The sequence below is a fragment of the Zootoca vivipara genome, chromosome 2 (genome assembly GCF_965207765.1).
Source record: "Zootoca vivipara chromosome 2, rZooViv2.hap1.1, whole genome shotgun sequence".
NCBI lineage: Eukaryota > Metazoa > Chordata > Lepidosauria > Squamata > Lacertidae > Zootoca > Zootoca vivipara.
The window spans coordinates 28493057-28513121 of record NC_142584.1 but is presented as its reverse complement, the minus strand read 5'-3'; the positions used below and the strand labels follow the sequence as shown (position 1 = coordinate 28513121).

The 20065-nt window shown below is 44.2% G+C and overlaps 1 protein-coding gene across 2 annotated transcripts; it reads left to right on the top strand.

The window, feature by feature from the left end:
- Nucleotides 1-780: 780 nt before the first annotated feature.
- On the top strand, nucleotides 781-5403 carry MCRIP1 (MAPK regulated corepressor interacting protein 1). 2 transcript variants are annotated; one of them, XM_035104249.3, is made up of 5 exons: nucleotides 781-831; nucleotides 1440-1500; nucleotides 2460-2578; nucleotides 3068-3169; nucleotides 4353-5403. In XM_035104249.3, exons 2-5 carry the CDS (start codon nucleotides 1493-1495, stop codon nucleotides 4415-4417), a joined length of 294 nt encoding a protein of 97 aa, XP_034960140.1. In that variant the 5' UTR covers nucleotides 781-831; nucleotides 1440-1492; the 3' UTR covers nucleotides 4418-5403. The 2 variants fall into 2 exon arrangements, with proteins under 2 accessions (XP_034960140.1, XP_034960139.1); XM_035104248.3 differs by having other exon boundaries at nucleotides 2412-2578.
- The last annotated feature ends 14662 nt before the right edge of the window (nucleotides 5404-20065 follow it).

Below are 20065 nucleotides of genomic sequence, written 5' to 3'. Positions count from 1 at the left end.
GTTTGGTTAAATTTAGGAGACTTTTGTTGAAACCTTAGTTCCTAATGAGCGTGCCCTATCCTGAAGACTTGGGCAAGGTCTAAAATTAATCCTACACCAGAAAAGCAATAACATTTCCTAATTAATGGGAAATTTCGCCGTCCTTTCTGTCAACCATGCATCCTTGCATCCATCCCTAACAGAGCTAGATCTCGGAAAACTGGAGAAGGCTCTTTTCAGATTGCAACTCGAATACAAACACGGAAAATGTTAATGTAAACGTATGAAAGCATGTCAATGATTCCCCCCCCCCCGTAATCACAGAATTGTCCACACTTAGTTGGCATAGACTTCGAGCGTAATGATTATGAAAAGAGAAACCTCAAACGACCACAAAACGGGGGACTCGGTAAACTGGGGCGGTGGGCGGGCGGGGCGGGTAGTGCTCAGTTTTCCTTGGGATCCTGACCCGAGCCTGGGAAGAGGCGACTCTGCTTTGGACAATGCTGACTTCCCAAAGCTCACAGAGGAGGGAAACGCGATCTCTTTTAAGAAGCCTCCGTCCCACTCCGGCTTCAGTTCTGCCCCCCCATTTTCCCGTTTCTGGAGAACCTCCCCGCCCTCTCCCGCGTCTCCCAGAGCTTCTCTTCCCCACCCCTCACTCCCGTTTCCATGGATACCCCTCCCTGCCCAGCCGCTCCGTTTCCATGGAAACCTCCTCCCTCGGGTACTCTGTGCAGGGGCTACCCGGGCCCATTCGACCGCAGTGCGCACGCGCAGCCCGGCCTAGGCGCTCTCTTCCGCCCCGGGCCTGGCAGCAGTGAGAGAAGCCGGGACTTAACCCGGGCCCAGGTGAAGAAGGTTGCGGGTTGGGGAATTGAGGGAGGGGCCGCGGCGAGTGGGGCGCCCTTTCTTCCCCGGTCCCCCGTGGAAGTGCTCCCTTTCTGTTCCTCTGGGCCTAGTAGTAGCGCAGTCCCCAAACTCCACGTCTGCCTTGTTGTCGTTCGGGGCCGGGAGAAGGAAGTGTGGCTGCTTGGGCCTCCCTCTCCCCGCACCTCCCTCAGGAAGCTTGACATCCCATCTCCGTGTCTGAGAGTAGCGTAGGGTTGCGGATTGGAAGGGGGTTGTTGTTGAGGGAAGTATTGGGGTGAAGCGCGCCCCAAGGCGCAGGTGCCTCTAGGAACTGGACTCGGAGCAGGGAGGAGGGCGGTGGGGTCCCGAAGTGGTGGTTGGGGGGGCTTCAGGGCTTTTTGACACATTCGGGGATTTTTAGCGATGGGGTGGGAATTACCGGTAGTGTGGTAGGAGGGTGGTTGGCATCCTGCTTTCTATGCCTGTAAGATGCTGCAATCTCCTTCAATGTAATAGCAGAGGTGGGCATAGATGCTTCCACCCGAAGTTACCCATGCGATTTATTGAGGGTCGGTCTCCACTGAGCTCAGTGTCTGTCTTTGTTCTAGCACCACCAAGCCACACATCCAGGACCTGGGCCAGGGCTGGGAAAGAGGCAGCCATGACGAGGTGAGAAAAGTTAAGAGGTTGTGAGAATTGAACTTGTATTAGTACGGACCGGGCTATCAGAATATCTTGACTCTTCGATGATTTGAGACTTTCAGCCTACAGTGCTGATTTTGCTGTCTTTGGTGGTTGTGTATACCACAGTTATGTACCAAAAATCTTTCTGTGTTGCTACCTGCTGACAGTGGTTTAGGAATGGTGTGGGCAATAAAGGTAAATGGATATAATTGATTGAACCTTTAGCTGGTCATTAGCACGGGTCTTTGTGTTCACCTCCCCACCTAGCTTCACTAGGTAATGTTTGTATGTCAGTTCCTCCAAGCTTCTATTCTTTGTCTATATAACTTTAGTTTTGAGTCTGAAACAATAACTGTTTAACACTTCGTAATAAGAAGGTGTTATGCTAATCAGGAGTCAGTCATAGGGATATCAGAATAGATTTCTGGGTGATTTGAAGTAGATCAGTAAGGATTTTTTATTCCCAGTTGCTTAGCACTGACAGTAACAAAATGACCATCCCTCCGAAGTCATGCGGCTCAAGTGATGAAAAAGGTGGGGTAACCCAAGGTAGATTTTTGTATAGAAGGACTGTGAGCTCAGTTTAGTTCAGTGCTCATATTCAAAACAAATTCCTGAGCTCAGTATTTTTCAATTCTAAGTGTACAAGCTCTTGTGAGTTGGCTGTGATTGTTGGATCATTGAGCTCTAGTTAAAAAAATAAGAAGTAGATTTTGCATGCTTGAAGTCTGCCTACTCCTGATGTAAATGACAACTAAGTACAACTGCAGTCTGTATCGGTCACACTCTGAAAAGTGTAATAGCAGCCACATTGAATGGTCTGTAGAGCTAAAGGATCCTTTTGCCAGGATAGTTAGTATAAATCTTCCTTTTTTGCTTCTTTATTTGTGGCAAAGATCAGTGTCTTGTTTCCTCTCTCACTGGGGTCTCCACTGCACTTCCAGTTCTCCTGTCTCCCGAGTTGTATACAATGGCAAGAGAAACAGCAGCCCTCGCTCCCCAAGCAACAGCAGTGAGATCTTCACTCCTGCACATGAGGAAAATGTGCGTTTCATCTCTGAAGGTGCAGTATTTACATTTGAGAAAGCTGATCTCTTCAGTTGCTGCATCTCCACTGAGTCAGTAGCAGATTTCCCTACCTCTTACCTTGTATATTACATACCGTATGTTTCTCATGCGGTTGCCAGATCTGGTGTTATTTTTTCCTTACTCATGTATTTATCATGGGTGCGGGAAAGTGGAGAAAATTAAGATGAGACTCATTGGAATATTTAGATATGAATCCAACGCTTGGAACTGACAGATAGTTCTGAGGGTATGTGAGACTTGTCCTCTGATTCTGCATCCAGCATTATAAACAGCTGTCATTGCCTCCCTGCTTCTTTATTTGCACTTAAAGGCTTCTCCAGTAGTAATAGTGGGACCACTGCTTGGTGTCTAGGCTGTCTTAGGGTGCCAAAAGCTGGCAGTACTTTTGGGCTAAAGGAAAGGGCTCTTCCGTATTCTCCATGTGACGTTTTATCCCCACTTTAACTGTTCCCCTTCTCTGCAGCATGGCAGTGTGTGGAGCGGGATCTCCGCAATCAGATGGCAAGTGGTGAACGTGGACTTGTAGAGGAGTATGTGGAGAAGATGCCAAACCCCAGTCTGAAAAGTGAGTTTTCTTTTGCTAGCTTCCCCCTTTCAGAGAGAGGTCTAATTTAGTCATGGTCCTTGGTGGCAGCCAGTTTAGATTACTCTGATGCACTATATGTAGGACTGCCTTTGCAGAGCATTTGAAAACATATGCAGCTGAAAGAATCCTAACTGGAACCCATCACTAGAAGCATTGTTGTCATTGGTTTCCAGATGGTTTCTGGGCTCAGTTCAAAGTGCTGGTGTTGACTTTTAAAGGTTTATATGGCCTGGACTGACTGCTCCAATACAGATCTGTCTATTGCAGGGTTTAGCAAGGTTTACCTTGCCTGGGCCAGTTCACTCCAGCGGAGATTCCTCTGTGGGCCGGATTGCACGTGCAGACACAATTCCCGGCATGTGCGTCTGCTGAGACACGATTTCCGGCGTCTGTGCAGATGCAATTTTCGGCTTCTGAGCATGCACAGACGTGATCTTTGGCACCGCGGAAGTGAGTCCCCATGCCGTGCTGCGCCAGTTTAGCGCAGCGCACGGGGACTCGTCGAGCGGGTGGCTCGGTTCGGGGGTGGCTTGTGGGCCGGTTAAATGACCCCCATGGGCCACTTGTGGCCCATGGGCTTTACGTTGCCTACCCGTGGTCTATTGACTCAATTCAGGCCCTGTTCTGGGTCTCTCTGGGGTTGAGCTGGATGGTTATACATGAAAGGGGCTTTTCAGCAGTTGACCCCAGGCTCTGACCTTTGTTCCCTTGGGAACCCCATTTGTCCTCATCTTTCTTGCTCTTCTGACATGAAAACTCTCTTGTATAGGAGGATATTTGGAAACATATAGTGGTAGTGTTATAGTCCATGAATTTGATTAGGTACATGAATATAGATGTACCTATTTTCTTGCATATTAGAGATTTTCTGGTTGCAGAATTTAGGTTATCATTATAGGTAGAACTGTAGACCCCATGGGTATGGGTTGTAGTAATGGCCTGTTGTGTTGAATAGGTCTGGGGTACCAACTCAAACCATTTAATTAGGTGTGTAGGTTACTTGTGATCTGAATTCCAATTTAGGGTACTAACTGTTAGGTGATGGTGGGGAGGCTAGCACCTTTGTTCTTATCAAGGCAGGCTGGAGGGAGTATTGATGGAAAGCAATGTTGGTAGTCAGGAATCTTACGCTAAATTGTGTCTCCTTCTTCTTTTTTGACAGCTTTCAGACCTGTTGACTTGAGTGACCTAAAGCGGCGGAACACACAGGATGCTAAGAAATCCTAAAATGGCTTGGCCTGCCTCAGCCCCAAGTGCTGGCGTGTGGCCACTGGTACATGAATTTGATGACTTTGTGTTGGTTTCCTCCTTTGGTCTGGCTTGTGCCTGGGGCTGGCTCTGAATTCCCTAAGGAAGGATAGGCTTCTTGCCTTTTCTTCACAGCTTCCCTTGGCCTGGCCTGGCCTGTCTGCCTTCATTCTACAATTGGCCCCAGAAATTACCTTTTCCCCTTAGTAAATGACATTTTACTCTGACGGTGGCCAAGAGGTTGGTGTGTACCCTGTCTGTTTTAGGAGTGTGGAATAAGGCAGAAGAATCAGGAACAATATCTAATCTCTCCCTATACCCGTCTCAAAGCCCAGCCCTTCTTAGGGCAAGGCTAAGAGAGGATGATGGGACAGAAGCAATATGGGTTTTCGTAGTCCACCCTATCAATACATTGTGAGAATTCAGACTGACTCCTCATACAGTACCTAAGCTTTTAGACTGGAGGATGAAAGCGTGTTGTGCTACGATCTCCATATGCTATCTGCTCAGCTCTGTGGCACAACAATGGAGAAACGCTGAAGAAACGCTGAGGGACCCAGGTACAAAGTCTCCCAAGGGAAATCTCTTTTGGGATTCTGTTGTATAGGATAAAACTGAGTTGACTCCCTTATTCTGAGCTGAGCAGGTACTCCAGGTTCTGCTGTCTTTACACTCTGCTGACTTGCAGCCCCAGCCAGGGGGGCAGGTAGCATTTCTGAGCTAGCCCCAGAGCCCAGCCCCTGTGCCCCAGCAGGGCTGGGGACAACCTTGGTGTGTGCTGGGCACTGGCAAGTGGCAGTAGTGCCCGTGTTTGTGTCCAGCTCAGGCAGTGATGTTGGGGACCCTGCTCAGAGTTGAGTAGGCAAGGGGCATAGTGGCTGTTCTTTTCCCTTTGTAATGTTCCCTCTTGGTCTGTGTCTGTCTTTTAAAGTGTGTTGTAAATAAAATCTGGTTAGTCATTTTGACATTCTGTTCTGAGAATTTATCCTGCATCTCTAGCTGGGTTCCCATGAATGGGGGCTTGCTTACCAATCTTTCTTTGGGTTCCATGTTGTTCTCAGTGTTCTGAATTGCTTCACCTGACCCAGAGTGAATTTCCTCAAAAGGAAGGGGATTTGTTTTGTTCCTTTTGTTGCCCTTACGGCAGTACTTGGCAGCTTCCTGTGTTTTCACTTGACTATTTTCTCCATTGGTGCTGGGCTAGTTGCAACTTTGTCTGGAGTAATTTACAGTTCAACCTAACCTGATGCGGTTGTGATCGTTAAGCCCCCAGAAGGGCATTCAAGTCCCTTTTGCAATCCTGTAGGGGAGAAGGAACTATGAAATAATCTAATCCCTTAAGTGTGCTGTATTTAGCTATCAGTATTCAGAAAGATATCCTAGTGCTTGGTAAACAGTTGCCATTTGGATACACATTATTTTGTGCACCTTAGAATGGTGTTCACATCGTGCTGCGAAGGAGGTGGAGTTGCAAGCTGCTTGGGAAAAGTGCTTCATGTTAGCTATGAGGTGACACCCTACTGTGAAGCTAGGCCTTTCTCACAACTTGGTATTTCCTTGGTAATGACATGGTCATTTTCTGTGTGATTGGCAGCAGGCACCTACAGTGTTTCCTATCCTTGGAACACTGGTGCTTATTAGGGTTAGCACAGGGTTTATCTGGTGTTGGGTTATGTTGAGTAGTCTTAGCTGACACCTTAAAAAGTTTTTGTGTGGACAGAACATATAATGTGCCTCTGCAGCAGAATGGTGGAGACTTTCAGACATCCATATTTCCTAAGGCAACAGGGTAGGGAGTGTTGCTTAGTAAGGTATTTTTCCTCCCTGAAGTCTGGGAACTGGAGCAGTGGTGCCTGTAGGGTCAACAGGAAGCTAACATTATTTTCACACTGTAATCTGGCTGCAGGTGATATTATTTATTTAGTTGGATTAGCAGGATTTTCCTACCGCAGCAAACAGAATCAGCTCCCCCAAATGTGGTAACACTTGAATCTTCAATAGTTTGCTGTGCTGTGGATATTTTAGCTCAGTCTGCTTTCCCAAATCTATCTCTATGCTAGATTTGAAATCACATCCAACTTGCTGAGCGCTTTTGCCAGTCTTGATTGAAGTGGGCAATATTTGCACACAGCCTGACCAATTTGTTTACTTTAACCAAATGTCATGTAATGAATTGGATTAGAACAGAGTGTGTTTCTCTGCTAACAGGCAGCACAAAAACGTAGCTATGAAAGCAACATGGAGCATAGTGCCAAGGAGACATCAAGGAAGATATAGAAGATCAAATGAAGAAAATAAAGGTTGCCCATGGTGTGATAATGATAAACGGGATGGTTTCAGTAAATCCTTCAGCACCTTTATTCATACACTTCCCTCCATGCAACATTGCAGGGTTTCTTTTTCTGGCTGAAATATGAAGCCAACATGGGAATTAACCCAATTAAATGAGATCTTATTTGTTGGTCCAAGCTAAACAAAGAGGGTAGTTTTCCAAGACACTCTGAAAGTGTAAATCTTTCCTTGGGATAGGTTTACATTCTATTTGTGGGGTTAGTTCATAGAGGTTACTTCTTTCCATTAATCATTATTGCTCTTTCTGGTGTTTAATAGATTATGCTTTAGTGCAATGCTGCCTCAGGGAAAATGGGGTTGCAGCCCAAAACAGCCCTGTGTCTAGCTCCCCACCCCACCCCATTTTTGAGGAAAACAAGGAGAACTAGACATGCTTTTGGTAAATGTCCCTTGTTCTTAACCAGCTATTTTGGGATGTGTACAAGCTTTATAGATTTCAGAAAATATTATCAGCCTCAGAATTAGTCCTCCTGCCCCAGTTTTTTGATGATACAGGTATAGATACAGGAATATGCAGTGCTTTGTGAATCTTTGAGGCTAGATGTCAGCCCTCAACCCATTGTGTAGGGAAGCCAAAGACTGTAAATGTGCTGATCACATCTGTCCCTTCTGTTGAAAAGGCTACAGAATGGTTGTTCATTAGTGCTAACCCATGTGGCTGTTTGTATGAAGTTACACCTACACAATTTGAGTCTTTCCTTTAATTTGATTGGGCAGTGTCCCCTGCAACCTTTCACCTGAGTGGCTGCATCGTCAGACCAGACACCTTTGCAACTCCCCCCCTCCCCCAAAAAATATTCCAAATTTGGGCGCAACTGGAATGTGATGTGATTATATGGAACAAATCAGCTCATGCTACAGGTAGGTAGCCATGTTGGTCTGCTGTAGTTGAAACAAAATTAAAAAAATCCTTCCAGTAGCACCTTGAGACTAACTAAGTTTGTCATTGGTATGAGCTTTTGTGTGCATGCACACTTCTTCATACTTCTATCTTCTATCTTCACACTTCTTCTATCTGAAGAAGTGTGCATGCACACAAAAGCTCATACCAATGACAAACTTAGTTGGTCTCTAAGGTGCTACTGGAAGGAATTTTTTTATTTTGTTTTGAAATCAGCTCATGTTGATTTCCCCACGTAAACATTTTATCATGTGAATTGACCCTTAATCACTCAAGAGTGATGGGCTTGGTATGGACTTTGACCAGAGAGTTTAGAAATGCAAAATTAACATGGTGGGGAAAAATTTTATATGTGTATATCCTGCTACGTTCCATCCATATTACTGTGCGTCACACAGCTGTATGGGTAAAGCAGGACAAAGACATTTGGGTAGCCATTTCCTATAGTCAGTTTTTTATAGTTTATTTATTTAAGTGCAATAATGAGATTACCTTTAGGTCTTTAAAAGTGATCGGGAAAATCTGCAGTGCTGAAACGATGGCAATGAAGAGCAAGGGGGTGAGTCTTAAATCTTAAAAGTTAGCACCATGGCACTTTCATTTTGTCATTATTGTGTGAAGAACTTAACTTTTTTAAATAAGTATGGCCAAAAAAGTGCCATGATGCTAATGATCGGAACTAAAGGAATAATAAAGAATTCTAGATAAAATGATGCCCCTTATAGAGGTGGTAGTGGAGGTGTGATACTGCTGATATGTTCACCTGCCAGATAAGACACCACACACATTGGAATTGGAAAAGCCTAGCTATGGCTATCTGCGTGTGCAGAAAAACTGCAACCAGTTCTATTAAAAAATTAAAAGCAGATATTCTGAGCTCCGAGAAAAGGCAGAAGAACCATAGAAGAAACACGAGGGGAACAACAATTGGATGCTGACATCATGTGGGTGCCTTGTGAAAAGTGAGTGAATGAAGCAATAATAAAAATAATGATAAAATTTATTATTCATACCCCGCCCATATGGCTGGGTTTCACATGGTAGTTTCACACTAACCTAGAACGGAAACTAACCCCAGTGTGGATGCTTGGGAATAAAGTGTCCAAGGTACATTTGTGTGTGTGTATTCTTGGAAACACAAGCTTTATTCTGAATAATCATTTGCCAGCTTGGATTTTGTCCCTGGGCCTCCAGCTGCCAATCCCTACGCTCTGTCTTCTACTTAACGTGGTGGCTGTATTTGTAGATGATCACATGTCATCTTGTTTTTGTATGGTTCACGTTGTTGTGGAACTTCAGGGCACATGCTCATGGTCTCTTGAGATGAGCTTGTCACCTCTTACCCAGCCCGCCATACTCAAATGATCAAAAGTTGTGAAATAGTGTGCTTTCTCCATCCTTTTAGCATACACTTACGTGAGCAGTGGGAGATTCTATTCAGCTTAAGTGATTGTGAGTGTGGAACTGGAAGAGTAAGTCTGGGTACATGAATTAACAACATGGAACACTGTATTTTTACAGCCGCACACCTTATACATAGGAGTGTGGAAGCCAGCTTAATGGCTTTGGAAACCTGCACTGTTTTCCACACTCATAAGGTACCACAGTCTTGCGAGAAAGCCTGAGAGATCCCTGTTGCTGTCTGAGGGGACTGGGCTTTAAATGCTTCATCTATTAATATACCCAGATCTGTTTTCCTCCTTTGGTCCAGAGGATTTATTGCCATCTAAATTACACTTACTAGATACAAGATTTCCCCCAACACTTCACCAAGGCTGAACCCTGTCACTTCTGGCCACTGTGAATCTCTTGAAACACAATCCTATTAAGAGAGTCTGACCTGTGAGGTTTGTGAGCTATTCCCCCCCTTGCCCATTGCATTTAGTGGCCTAGATTTCTTTTTGGGGTTATGAGGTCAAATTTTGGCAGAGTGGGTCTAATTACGTTATATTAAAAAAAAATGTTTTCGCCTCTGAAAAAGTGAGAGCTTTTACAAAATAATAAAAATAACTGGATTTAATAGTCCTTGCTGTTAACGCTGGCTCTGATCCAGCACAAGTTGACATGATACCCTTCACACATGAAATGCTAGAGAAGCAGGAATATGGTTGCAGGGAATAGCCTTTCCACCACCACTCCATTTCAGAGGGGTGGGGGGCTCAAAACCTTCACTCAAAACTGTAATTAAATTTTAAGGAAAATAAAATGAATTATTCTAGAAAGGTATTGCATTGCGAAAAGAAGGGGCAGCCATGCTGCTCTACACATCTCTCTCTCTCTCTCTCTCTCTCTCTCTCTCTCTCTCTCTCTCTCTCTCTCTCTCTCTCTCTCTGTGTGTGTGTGTGTGTGTGTGTGTGTGTAACAGGTTTTTGTGCGAATATGCTTGTTCCTGAAAGATACAGCAGATTCAGAAAAGACTTTTTAAAAAGTGGCAAAATGATGGGGTCAGGAAAGCTTACCACTTTTAGTACAGTGTTCACTCCTGCAACAGTTGTGGCAAATAAAAGGAAATAGCAAATTCCCAGTAGCAAAATACTGTAGCTTGAGTATTTTTTTTTAATTAAAAAAAATGCAGTGAGTTTGCAAATGGCTTGGAGGCAAGGGCACATGTAGCTTTCTCACAACAACAAAAAGACTGTGCATTTGTTTTGCATTGAAATTGTCCTAAAATACCTTGTGCACTGAAGAGGAATCCATCTAACGAAAGAAAGAAAAAGGGCATTGACTCATACTATAGATTTAAACCTGCGGAGAGTTCAGAGCAAAAACAAATATCTGATGTTGATGTGGGTGGAACACTTGCCCTAGCTGATGTGTCAGCAAGCACTCATTAACACAAAGGGTGGGGTTTTTGTGTTGCATTAACCTGGAAGAGTTGAGAGTAGCCTGATCTTGTTATATCCACCCAAAAACACAATGAGGAATGGGCGGACATTGTGACTTCCCCATGCTAGTTGCTCTTTATCCATCTATACAGATCAATGTTGCTTGTTGATCCCAGAAAATAAGGAATATTCTGTCCAACAGACATGGTCACATTTTTCCTATTCTGTGTTTTTAATCCTCTTCCTGCTTTCTCACTAAATCCCTTTCAGAGAATCCATCCATCCATGTAGGCCCTTAGATATGAGGATAGTAAAGCCTTTGGCATCTATTCCATGCTCATCCCTGGTGACACAGGTGTGCCTATCTGCATATTGAGTCTGTCCCCACTTCTCATACACTAAGAAAAAGCTTTTTTTTTTAAAAAAAGTTGCCTTCTTTATTCTGCCTATTTGCTTGTCTGCTTTGGACACTTTTCCTGTTGTTAATTAGCTGCTTGGTAGCTAATTAACTACTGTTCTCATGATTCTGCTGCATGACTTGTATTAATCTGTGAGATCCCTGAAATCACAGTGATTCATGATTTCACTAGATTTGTATAACATGTATAGAAAGGGATAGTGCGTTGCCAAACATGGTTAAAAGTTATAGGAGAATGAAGAAAGAGCAGGAATTACCTTGTGGCTATACAGCAGTGCAGGTGTGGGTAAGTTGAGATCTGCTCAGTGGGCAACAGGGGGCCTGAAGTGGTGTGTCAACCCATGTGAGACCTAGCTCTAGCTGGATGGATCAAAACTTGCTTAATTGGTTACATCCATAAATGTTAAGGAGACTGCATTCCTTTTTGCCAATAAACAAAAAAGAAGTAGCTTGGCTGGCTGAAAATAAAAATATCATAAAACTGAGTCCAACAAAGACCCACCCTCTTCTCTCATTCCTCTGTTTTCTCTCTCATGTCAAGTGAAAGGAGCCAAAGTGTGAAGCAATGCCCTTGAACTCCCATGTTTTCTCTGTCCTGATGGGGAAAGAAGTTTGGATAAAATTTGTGGGGCGTTCCGTGTTTCTGTCTGAAGATGGCAGTGCTGATACAAATTAAACATGCCTTGTTGGCGAAGTCTTGGCTCTCATTCGGGAGTGAATAGACAAGAGAAAGAAACCAGTCACAAGAACATCAACTGTACCAGACTAGATCGAGTTGACGGCCTGACCTGCTCAGTATGCTGTCCCAGTTGCACCACAGAAAAATGTACAAACAAGGTTGATATCAGTAGATGTATGCCTTGTGATCTATTCCCAACTTATTAAAAAAAAAACACCTAGAAATAAACTTGTTGTGTCCCAGAGGTGGAGTGAAGAACTCCTGGAAAAGAAGAATTGGCACCTGCATAGCCGAATATCCAAAGAGTATTTGGTTTATTCTGAGGCAGGATACTGATAATTAAACTAATAGGGAACTAAGTTTTAAAATGTACAATAGTTCAGCTACATCAGCATATTCCACTATATTCCTAACCAAACATTTATAGTTTTCTATCATTCTTAGAGTTAAAACGTTCTTCCTAAAGCCAAGTATAACCTTTTAGGTGGTTGGTAGAGCTCTTCTTTTGTTTCCTGCTGTTGACAGGCCTTCAAGCAGTTGAATACTAGATTATGTCACCTCTTAGTATCTTCTGTGCTAAGCAAAATCAACTTCTGCAGTCTGTTTTTTATCATGGCACCCCTTGTTCTCCAGTTATCCAGCATAGTTGGGGCGGGGAGTTAAGTTCTAGAAATCATGAAGTGTTTTTGACCTTTCCTGTGTGAGGAAGAGCAAAGTCGTCTTAATAAGCTAACTAACCCACAAGGGCTATCTTCAAAATATGAAGATTTCCCTAATAAAGACTTGTTGGCACAGAAAGTGTGGATTTTTCAAGCCTAGTCTTCCTTATGCCCAAGTTAGCCCAGGTGCTGAGGGGGTTGATTCCTCCAAACACATCTTCAGCTCTTTTCATTCAGATGAGAATACAGTGGTACCTCGGTTTATGAACACAATTGGTTCCGGAAGTCTGTCCATAAACTGAAGCGTTCATAAACTGAAGCGAACTTTCCCATTGAAAGTAATGGAAAGTGGATTAATCTGTTCCAGACGGTCCGCGGAGTACTTAAACTGAAGCGTTCATAAACTGAAGCGAACTTTCCCATTGAAAGTAATGGAAAGTGAATTAATCCGTTCCAGATGGGTCTGTGGCGTTCGTAAACCGAAAATTCGTAAACCGAGGTGTTCATAAACCGAGGTTCCACTGTACACAGCATCACCCAACCATCCATCTAGTTATGTGTGAGAAGTTTTAAAGCGATAATTTATCTGCCACAACATGTAAGCTGCCCTTCCAAGGTGCTCCGTGTGGAATATTAATCCCGGGCTCCTCCAGACAACCTATTTATTGAGCATTCATCCTCATTTACTTGCACAATTTAACCTTATGCAGAAGTTAGTTTATGTGTGGTCTTTGCTGATCATAGGTTCTGATTTGGTTGTATGGTGTTCATACATCTTTCCGTTAACCATTCATGCCAGTGCATTTCCTCTTCACTTTCTTAATCACAAAAATCCATTTAAAAAAGGATTTGTTCCACTATGGTGACAGAGCACTCTAATCCACTTTAACTGTGCAACCTGAATGTCCTGGTATGCACTTGAATCCCTCCTGCAAAATACAGCCTGGAGTCGCCCTCACAGTCCCTGCCCTTTGTAGGTTAGGTAGGCAGAGAGAAAGAAAGTGATTTGCCTAGGGTTACTCAATGAGCTTGGGGCTGAGCCAGCTTTTGAATCCTAGACTTTCCATATTCAATCCTGACAGTAGCCAGATAACCCCACGACTCCTGTTAACCTAGGACAGTTTGCTATGACAACAGGCTAAGAAACCCCTGTGGATGATGTGTGTAAACTGATTGCTGGATTTCATCTATCAGACTAGTGATGAGAGCCAAGTATGGAATTGGCTTCTAAAGTGCCCTGAAGATCTTCAAGGAGAACAGATCTGTCATTGGCCATATATACCCCTTGTGAAATACATAACGCTACCAGAAATTGGGGGGGACTGTTTTCTATTTGCACCTTGCGTCAGTAAGTCCTTCCTCTTCCGCGTCTAGAGGGGGTGGTTCTTGGAAATGACTTGCTCATTGTTGTGACTCAGTTCTAATGACGCGCTTGGCCAACAGCCCCTGTTAGAAAATGTTGTTCCCTTCATTTAAGCCTTTAATTATGTAGTGATTACACTGCTGTTGGCGCAGAGCTGAGATACTCGAAACACACATTTGGTTACGTGGTCTTTGTGAAAGGATCTAGGAACCCTCATAGGGATGGATGGAATCCCTGGTGGTCTGGTTCAGACTGTGTTTGGAACAGAGCCAAATTTCTGCATCAACTTAATATAGTGGATAAATGCCTGTGGGTGGAGGATGTCTTGCATTAACTCTTCAATTCAGTCTGTACACTTGATCTGTGTAGGTGTTCTTGTACCTGCTCAGTCTATACTTACAAGTACAGAACGAATTTGGGGCGACAGCACTGTTTTAATAAGGTGCAAGCGTACATTTGTCTCTAGGTGACTAGTTTTTAAAAGGATGGTCAATGGAAGCATCTCAGAACCAAACCTTGACCACACATCTCTAGGGATAGTAAAGGACTATCTTGTGCAACCTGAGCGATGGAGGTGCCATGGCAGCAGTGAATGGGAGTTATATTTGGGATTACAAAAGGCAAATGCCCTATAACAAAAATGAACTCAATACCAGAATGAAATTAGGTTGCTTGTATTGCAAATACTGGAAACTGCTTTTCTCCCCACAGATGTCTGTTTGCATGTGCTTTTCACTGCAGTTTCTTCAATTCTTCTGTTACAAATTAGTAGCTTCTTGAGATAGGGTGAAAACAGCATAATATTCAAGTTAGGCTGACACCCCAAATATATGTGGCTGGGATATTTTTGGTTTTATTTTTATGTTTCCCCTAACAGTTCCTGACATTGTTTGTCTCTTCCATGACTGTTCAGTACATCAAGTTGATATTTTCTCAGTGAGCTCTGTTATCTGTAAGGATTATCAGATGTCTTTTTTTGCATACTACATTTTTCTAGAATCCCAACACTTGTGCTTCTCAACCTTGAATTTGATTGCTTTGTTTCTTACGAGGCATTTTATGAGATCTGTGTGTAAGTCTGTTGCAGCATTTTATGAGCTTAACTATGCTAAATCAAACTGATTGTTTGCCAGTTGTGCAAACTTCCTCTCCATTCCCTTTTCCAGTTAATCAATGGATAAACGGTGAGACATCCTGCAGTTTACCTTTTCTACATGGTGAAAAATTACATTCATCTCAAGGCTCATTCTTCTTTTAACCTGATCTATGAATGAACTAGTGTCTCTTATGACAAGGGGATCTAGATACCTGAATGACTTTTCCTGCTTTGAGCTGCAGAATATATCATTTAAAACAGCTTTCAGTGACTTTTTGGAATTCAAAGTTGTTGTTTTTCAAAGCATGATTTTATGAAGCTTTTCAAAATCCAGTGGATAATGGCAGGAAAAGTTAAGCAAGTGCCCTTCCTGAAATCAACTACCTGTACTTGATTTTGACTGGGTTTTGTTTTAAGGTTCTTGTCCTCTTTGTTTACATATTCATTAGCTTTCCCTAGCTCCCATCTAAAAAGGAGTTTGTATAGTGTGGAAACATTTTTATTCCACATAGCTCCTGTATATGTTTAGCATGTGTTTGTTTATTTTTCCTGGAGCCAACAGTTTTGTTTTATTTTATTTGGTAAGAGAGCTAGGATTGTGACAGCTATCTGATTTTCTTTTAATGACCAAATTTTACGCTGTGAAAAGCAAAATGAATCACTACCATTAACGCCGAGTTGTTACAAACAAGATAGTATTGAGATAATAAAAGGCCCTAAGAGAGCAACAGAAACCGAATGACAGCTTCCCAAACTCATTAGGCTGATTATGGCACATTTCCTCTCCATACATGATTCCTAAGGCGCTAGCATTTAAAAGTGTGTAAACATTATGATGTCTCTTTTAATCCACAGAAATGCAAGTGCCTAAGTGGTGAGAGTACGTTTTGAAGTTTTACTGAACTTCTTTGCAGCAGAATAGAAAATACATTTCTATAAAACACTTTAAAGTGATGTTTTCATACGTGGGCCTTGAATCATCATTCAAATGAAATAATGCTGGAAATAGTTATTCTTTCTGACTGTTTCAGCTCTGTTTAAATTGCAGGCCTGGCTGAATCTTATAAATTAAACCGAGAAGAGATTTGAGAAGGAATTCAAGTCTCACTGTTTTGACACCAGAGTGGTGGATGGGACAGCTATAGTTTCTCTTTTCCTATATATTTTTCTTGGACACCTCGCAAGACAATCGCTGCACATGCCCCATCTCTCTCCCCCCCCCACTCTTCTGATGCTCTTATTCTCTTCCCCTCTTCTGAAATCTTATTCTTTGATACTGTTTGCACAGAGGGATGGGGGAAATCAGTCAGGACTGAGGCTAGTGTAAATATTGATTGTGGATATCCACTCCTATATGAAACAAGACTCAAGAGTGATTGTCCTCCTCTTCAGTAATTACATATTTAGCAAAGGAACAATCATACCAGTTCTTGACATCTGTGCAGTTGCTTGCTAATTTTACAGACTCCTCTCCATATGAAGTAGTCTGCTAGCTCCAGAGTCCATCACTCCTGTGGGCAAGGAAATGTGTGTATATATATATGAACCAGCATGGCCTGGCTTAAAGACATCCCCCTTCCACAATCACAAGTTGCTCACCTGTGCTTAGGCAGAGCTGGTCTATATGTACTTTGTGATAAGTCCTTGTCTGCTACTTTTTAGTCATGCCTGTGTTCACCAGCAGGTAACTCATTCATCCTAAGAAGTCTAGATTCCTGCCTGGCTAGTGCTGCTCTTGTCAGAGCATCCCCCATTACCATGGAAGCCCATCCTTCACATATGACAAGGGCCACAGTCCTTCATTGCTGGGAGAAAATGTCAGTGCATTTGACCTTCTGCCCTGCCCTGTGGCACGTGGAACCCAAGAGTGCTGGGGAAGCAAGCAGCACAGGGGGGGCCCGGGAAACCGCTTCGCTTTCTGCTCTTTGCACTGTGAGAGAACTTTGCAACTGAGGAGAACAAATTTCCCTAAATGGGCCTCACTTCATTGGGAAATGCAGGCAGTGATAAGAGGAGCTAGTGGGGGGTGTATTGAAGTCAGACTGGCAGAGATTGTTTTGGGAGTAGTCCTCTGAGAGACACATGTGGCAGGGTACAATTTATGGGCCATGGAAAGAGCCCCAAGAACCAATAGGTTGTGGGGGGGGGGTAGAGAGTGACAGCAACTTAGCTCTTTCTAAATAACCTTTATGGGCCAAGTTCATGACACCATAGGCCAGAATTTCCCATCATGAGCATTTGTTGATAAGAAGAGAGCACCCCATGCCAGGAATAGGAAGGAATGTCTGCCAGCACCTCCTGTGTTGTGGGTGGGGTCTCTGCCTGCTCCCTAGGCTCTAGGATCTGGACCGTGAAATTGACCCCAATGGGGCTCTTACATAAGGTTCTGTCTGCGCTTAGAGACTAAGTGGCTGTCAGAGGCACAGCATCGCCCACACGACAGACAGGAGTGCCTAGGGTGCTGTGCTCTCTGGGCTGTAATTTATCCTGCCAACTCTACTCAGTGTGCCAACAGAGACACAGCTTTCTGCATTTGGGCACAATTACATAGGGTGGGAGATAAGGACGGTGTGTGCCAACCAGGCATTATTGCTGCCAGGAGTCCAAAGCCTGCCTGGGATTCGTATCAGTGAAGGTTGAAAGTCAGTCTCGCTGGGCTCTTCATGACGATGGTACAGCCAGCCCCCTTGGCTAGGGGCTTGCCCTATGGTGCTTACTTGCAACAGTTGAGTCCACATCTGAGTCCACACACGTGCTACTGAAAGTTCTGCCATGGTGACATGGTCCGCCATCCCACATAGTCTTGGAACTGAGTCAGCGGGAGACAGGTCACAGTCAAGCTTTTTGTTGCTCGTCTTGGAATTTGAGCATCACAGAACCAGAGTGCAGTTGCTTCCCTCTCTCTACTGTGGTGGTCACAGCAGTCTCTCAGCCTCTTTGAAGGCAACAGAGGACAGGCACGAGGCTTCACTTCTTGGGCTTCACTTTTGAGATACTTTGACAACTGAGAAGAATGAGCCATCCATGCCATGCACCTGACCCGCCACCAGCCATATTTACCTTCGCATAAAGTGCCTTCGTGCTCCGACAATTTGCTTCAATTAGGCTCATTATCTCAGTCAGAGGCACCCGGTGACGGCAGTGGCTTCCTTGCAGGGAGTGGGGGGGGGGACATCAGCTCAGTCTGTGCCCCTTGCTCACCACAGGCCGGTGAACAGATGGCTGGTGGTGGTTCTTGAGTCCATTCTCGGTTGCTCTTGGGTGTGAAGGTTGCAAGAGAGAGGAAAACAATAAACCAGGCAAATACTGCTGTTATGTTTCCCCAGACAACTTGCAATTCTGATCATTGGGCTTGTATTCCATGTGCAGTGTGTGCTTATATGCAAGATAGCAACTTGTTTATTTATTTCAACAATTTGTATGACACTTGTATGCCCTGCCGTGTGCGAATCCCTTGCAGACAACTGCAGTGCTTGGAGACAGACAGGTCATGTATCCAAGCGGTCGTTTCTCCTCTAGACCAGATCCTCTAGACTGCTGGGAGGATCACAGAGAAAAGAAATGCCATGGTGCATCTGCAACCGTTAAACCAGATTCCTCCATCTGCCTCAGCTGCAATAAAACATGTCTCTCCTATATTGACCTCTACAGCCACAGCAGGCTTTCCAACAGTTTGACTTTACGCCTGATAGTGCATTCATCCATTGTCTCCCCAGACAGACGGATACTAGCAACTGTATGCTGCTTCACCACAGCCTTCTCTAAGCAGTTGTACAGGGGACCCAGTACTATAAGACTAAAAATGGGTTAAACCTTTAAAATCAGACTTCAATTAAAATGCTTGCTGGAATAAAAGAAAGCATTTGGTAAGCTCTGTGAGTTCAGCATGCCTGAATTTTCAAAACAGCCATCACTGCCATCATTTGGAGCAGAAAGCATTTTTCTCCAGATTGCACAGATTGCCCTACTTTGCAGGATTTTGCATCTCTTCTCCTGTTGCATGTTAACACAGAGTGAAGGCTCGGATTAAATGGTCACTTGGGCCTGCTGTGCCCTTCAGATTCTTGAGTCCGAAACAGAATGTGTGGGTACCCTGTGGCCATTGATGTTGGCTCTGGGACATGTTTACAGTCTGTTGGGTCTTAAGCCAATCAGGCCCCAGGTGTGACTGCGGTCTGGCTGAGGGCGCAGAGGGCACTGGATTGTGTTCCTTCCCAAATGAGGGAAGGAAAAGCTCTACATCTCATGGCTTGGGAACGAGGTGTTGTTTTGAATTAAAACCAGTGGGAGATGAAACGAGGAAGGCGTTCGCTGGAGGGTCACAGGCATGATGAATGCCAAGCAAATAACTGGCTGTGTGCATGTACCCCACTGTCAAACTGAAGAGGGTGTGCATGCGTAGCAGTGAGCTTAGTGTTAATTTGGCATATGTTTCCTAGTTTGGGGGGACATTTTGGGAGGTGGTGCACTGGGGGAGAGACAGGGGGACTAATCCCATGAACAAGGGGATTGTCCCATTCCTAAAACTAGCTCAGGGAGACTTAGAAGTCACATGCTGCCAAAGCACCTTAGGCGGAGGCACAAAGGAGCTGGAGAGAGTGCAAGTGTGTGACATAACTATGCTCTCCTGTTTGCGCACGTAGCTTGGGGGGGTGGGGTGGGGGACGACGACAAGTGCTATGTGTTTGTGAAAGATGTTACACAATTTACGTTTCTTCTGTAGCCCGTCCAGCAGGCATCCAAAGTGAGCACAAATAATGGGTGCGTCATCATCCCACATCAGGAAAAGGGCCATGCACTTTCTCAAGTGTGGTCCTCTGCAGAAATGACGCCACTAGTGGATTATTGAGTCATTGGCCATGTGTGTTCAGTACCTGGTTCAGGACATGACTGGGCAGGGCTGTAGAGCTGAGCAGTCAGTATGATTTCAGTGATCTAATATCACAGGTATGGGAAACCTGTGGCCCTCAAGATGTTTTTGGACTCTTAACTCCCATCAGCTCTGGCTGGGATGGTCAATGATCAGGGAGGAGGGTTGTAGTAGTCCTGCAATATCTGGAGGGTCACAGGTTCCGTCCTAACAGAAAAGGATCAGGGACGTGCTGCAAGTTCATTTTCAAGCTCACCTGCTCTCTCTTCTTCCTCAGTAGGATCTCCTTGTCCCATCTTCAAGTTTCGCCTGCTGTTGCTATCTCAAAAAATTACATGTCAATATGAATTCTTTTTTTCCAGGCTTGTATAAGCATTCAAACTGTTTCCACAGGTGTCTATAAGAATCCACAATGAGCAGTAACCTTGCCCCAGACTCTTTCAGGTGGCATTCAGGCCTTATTC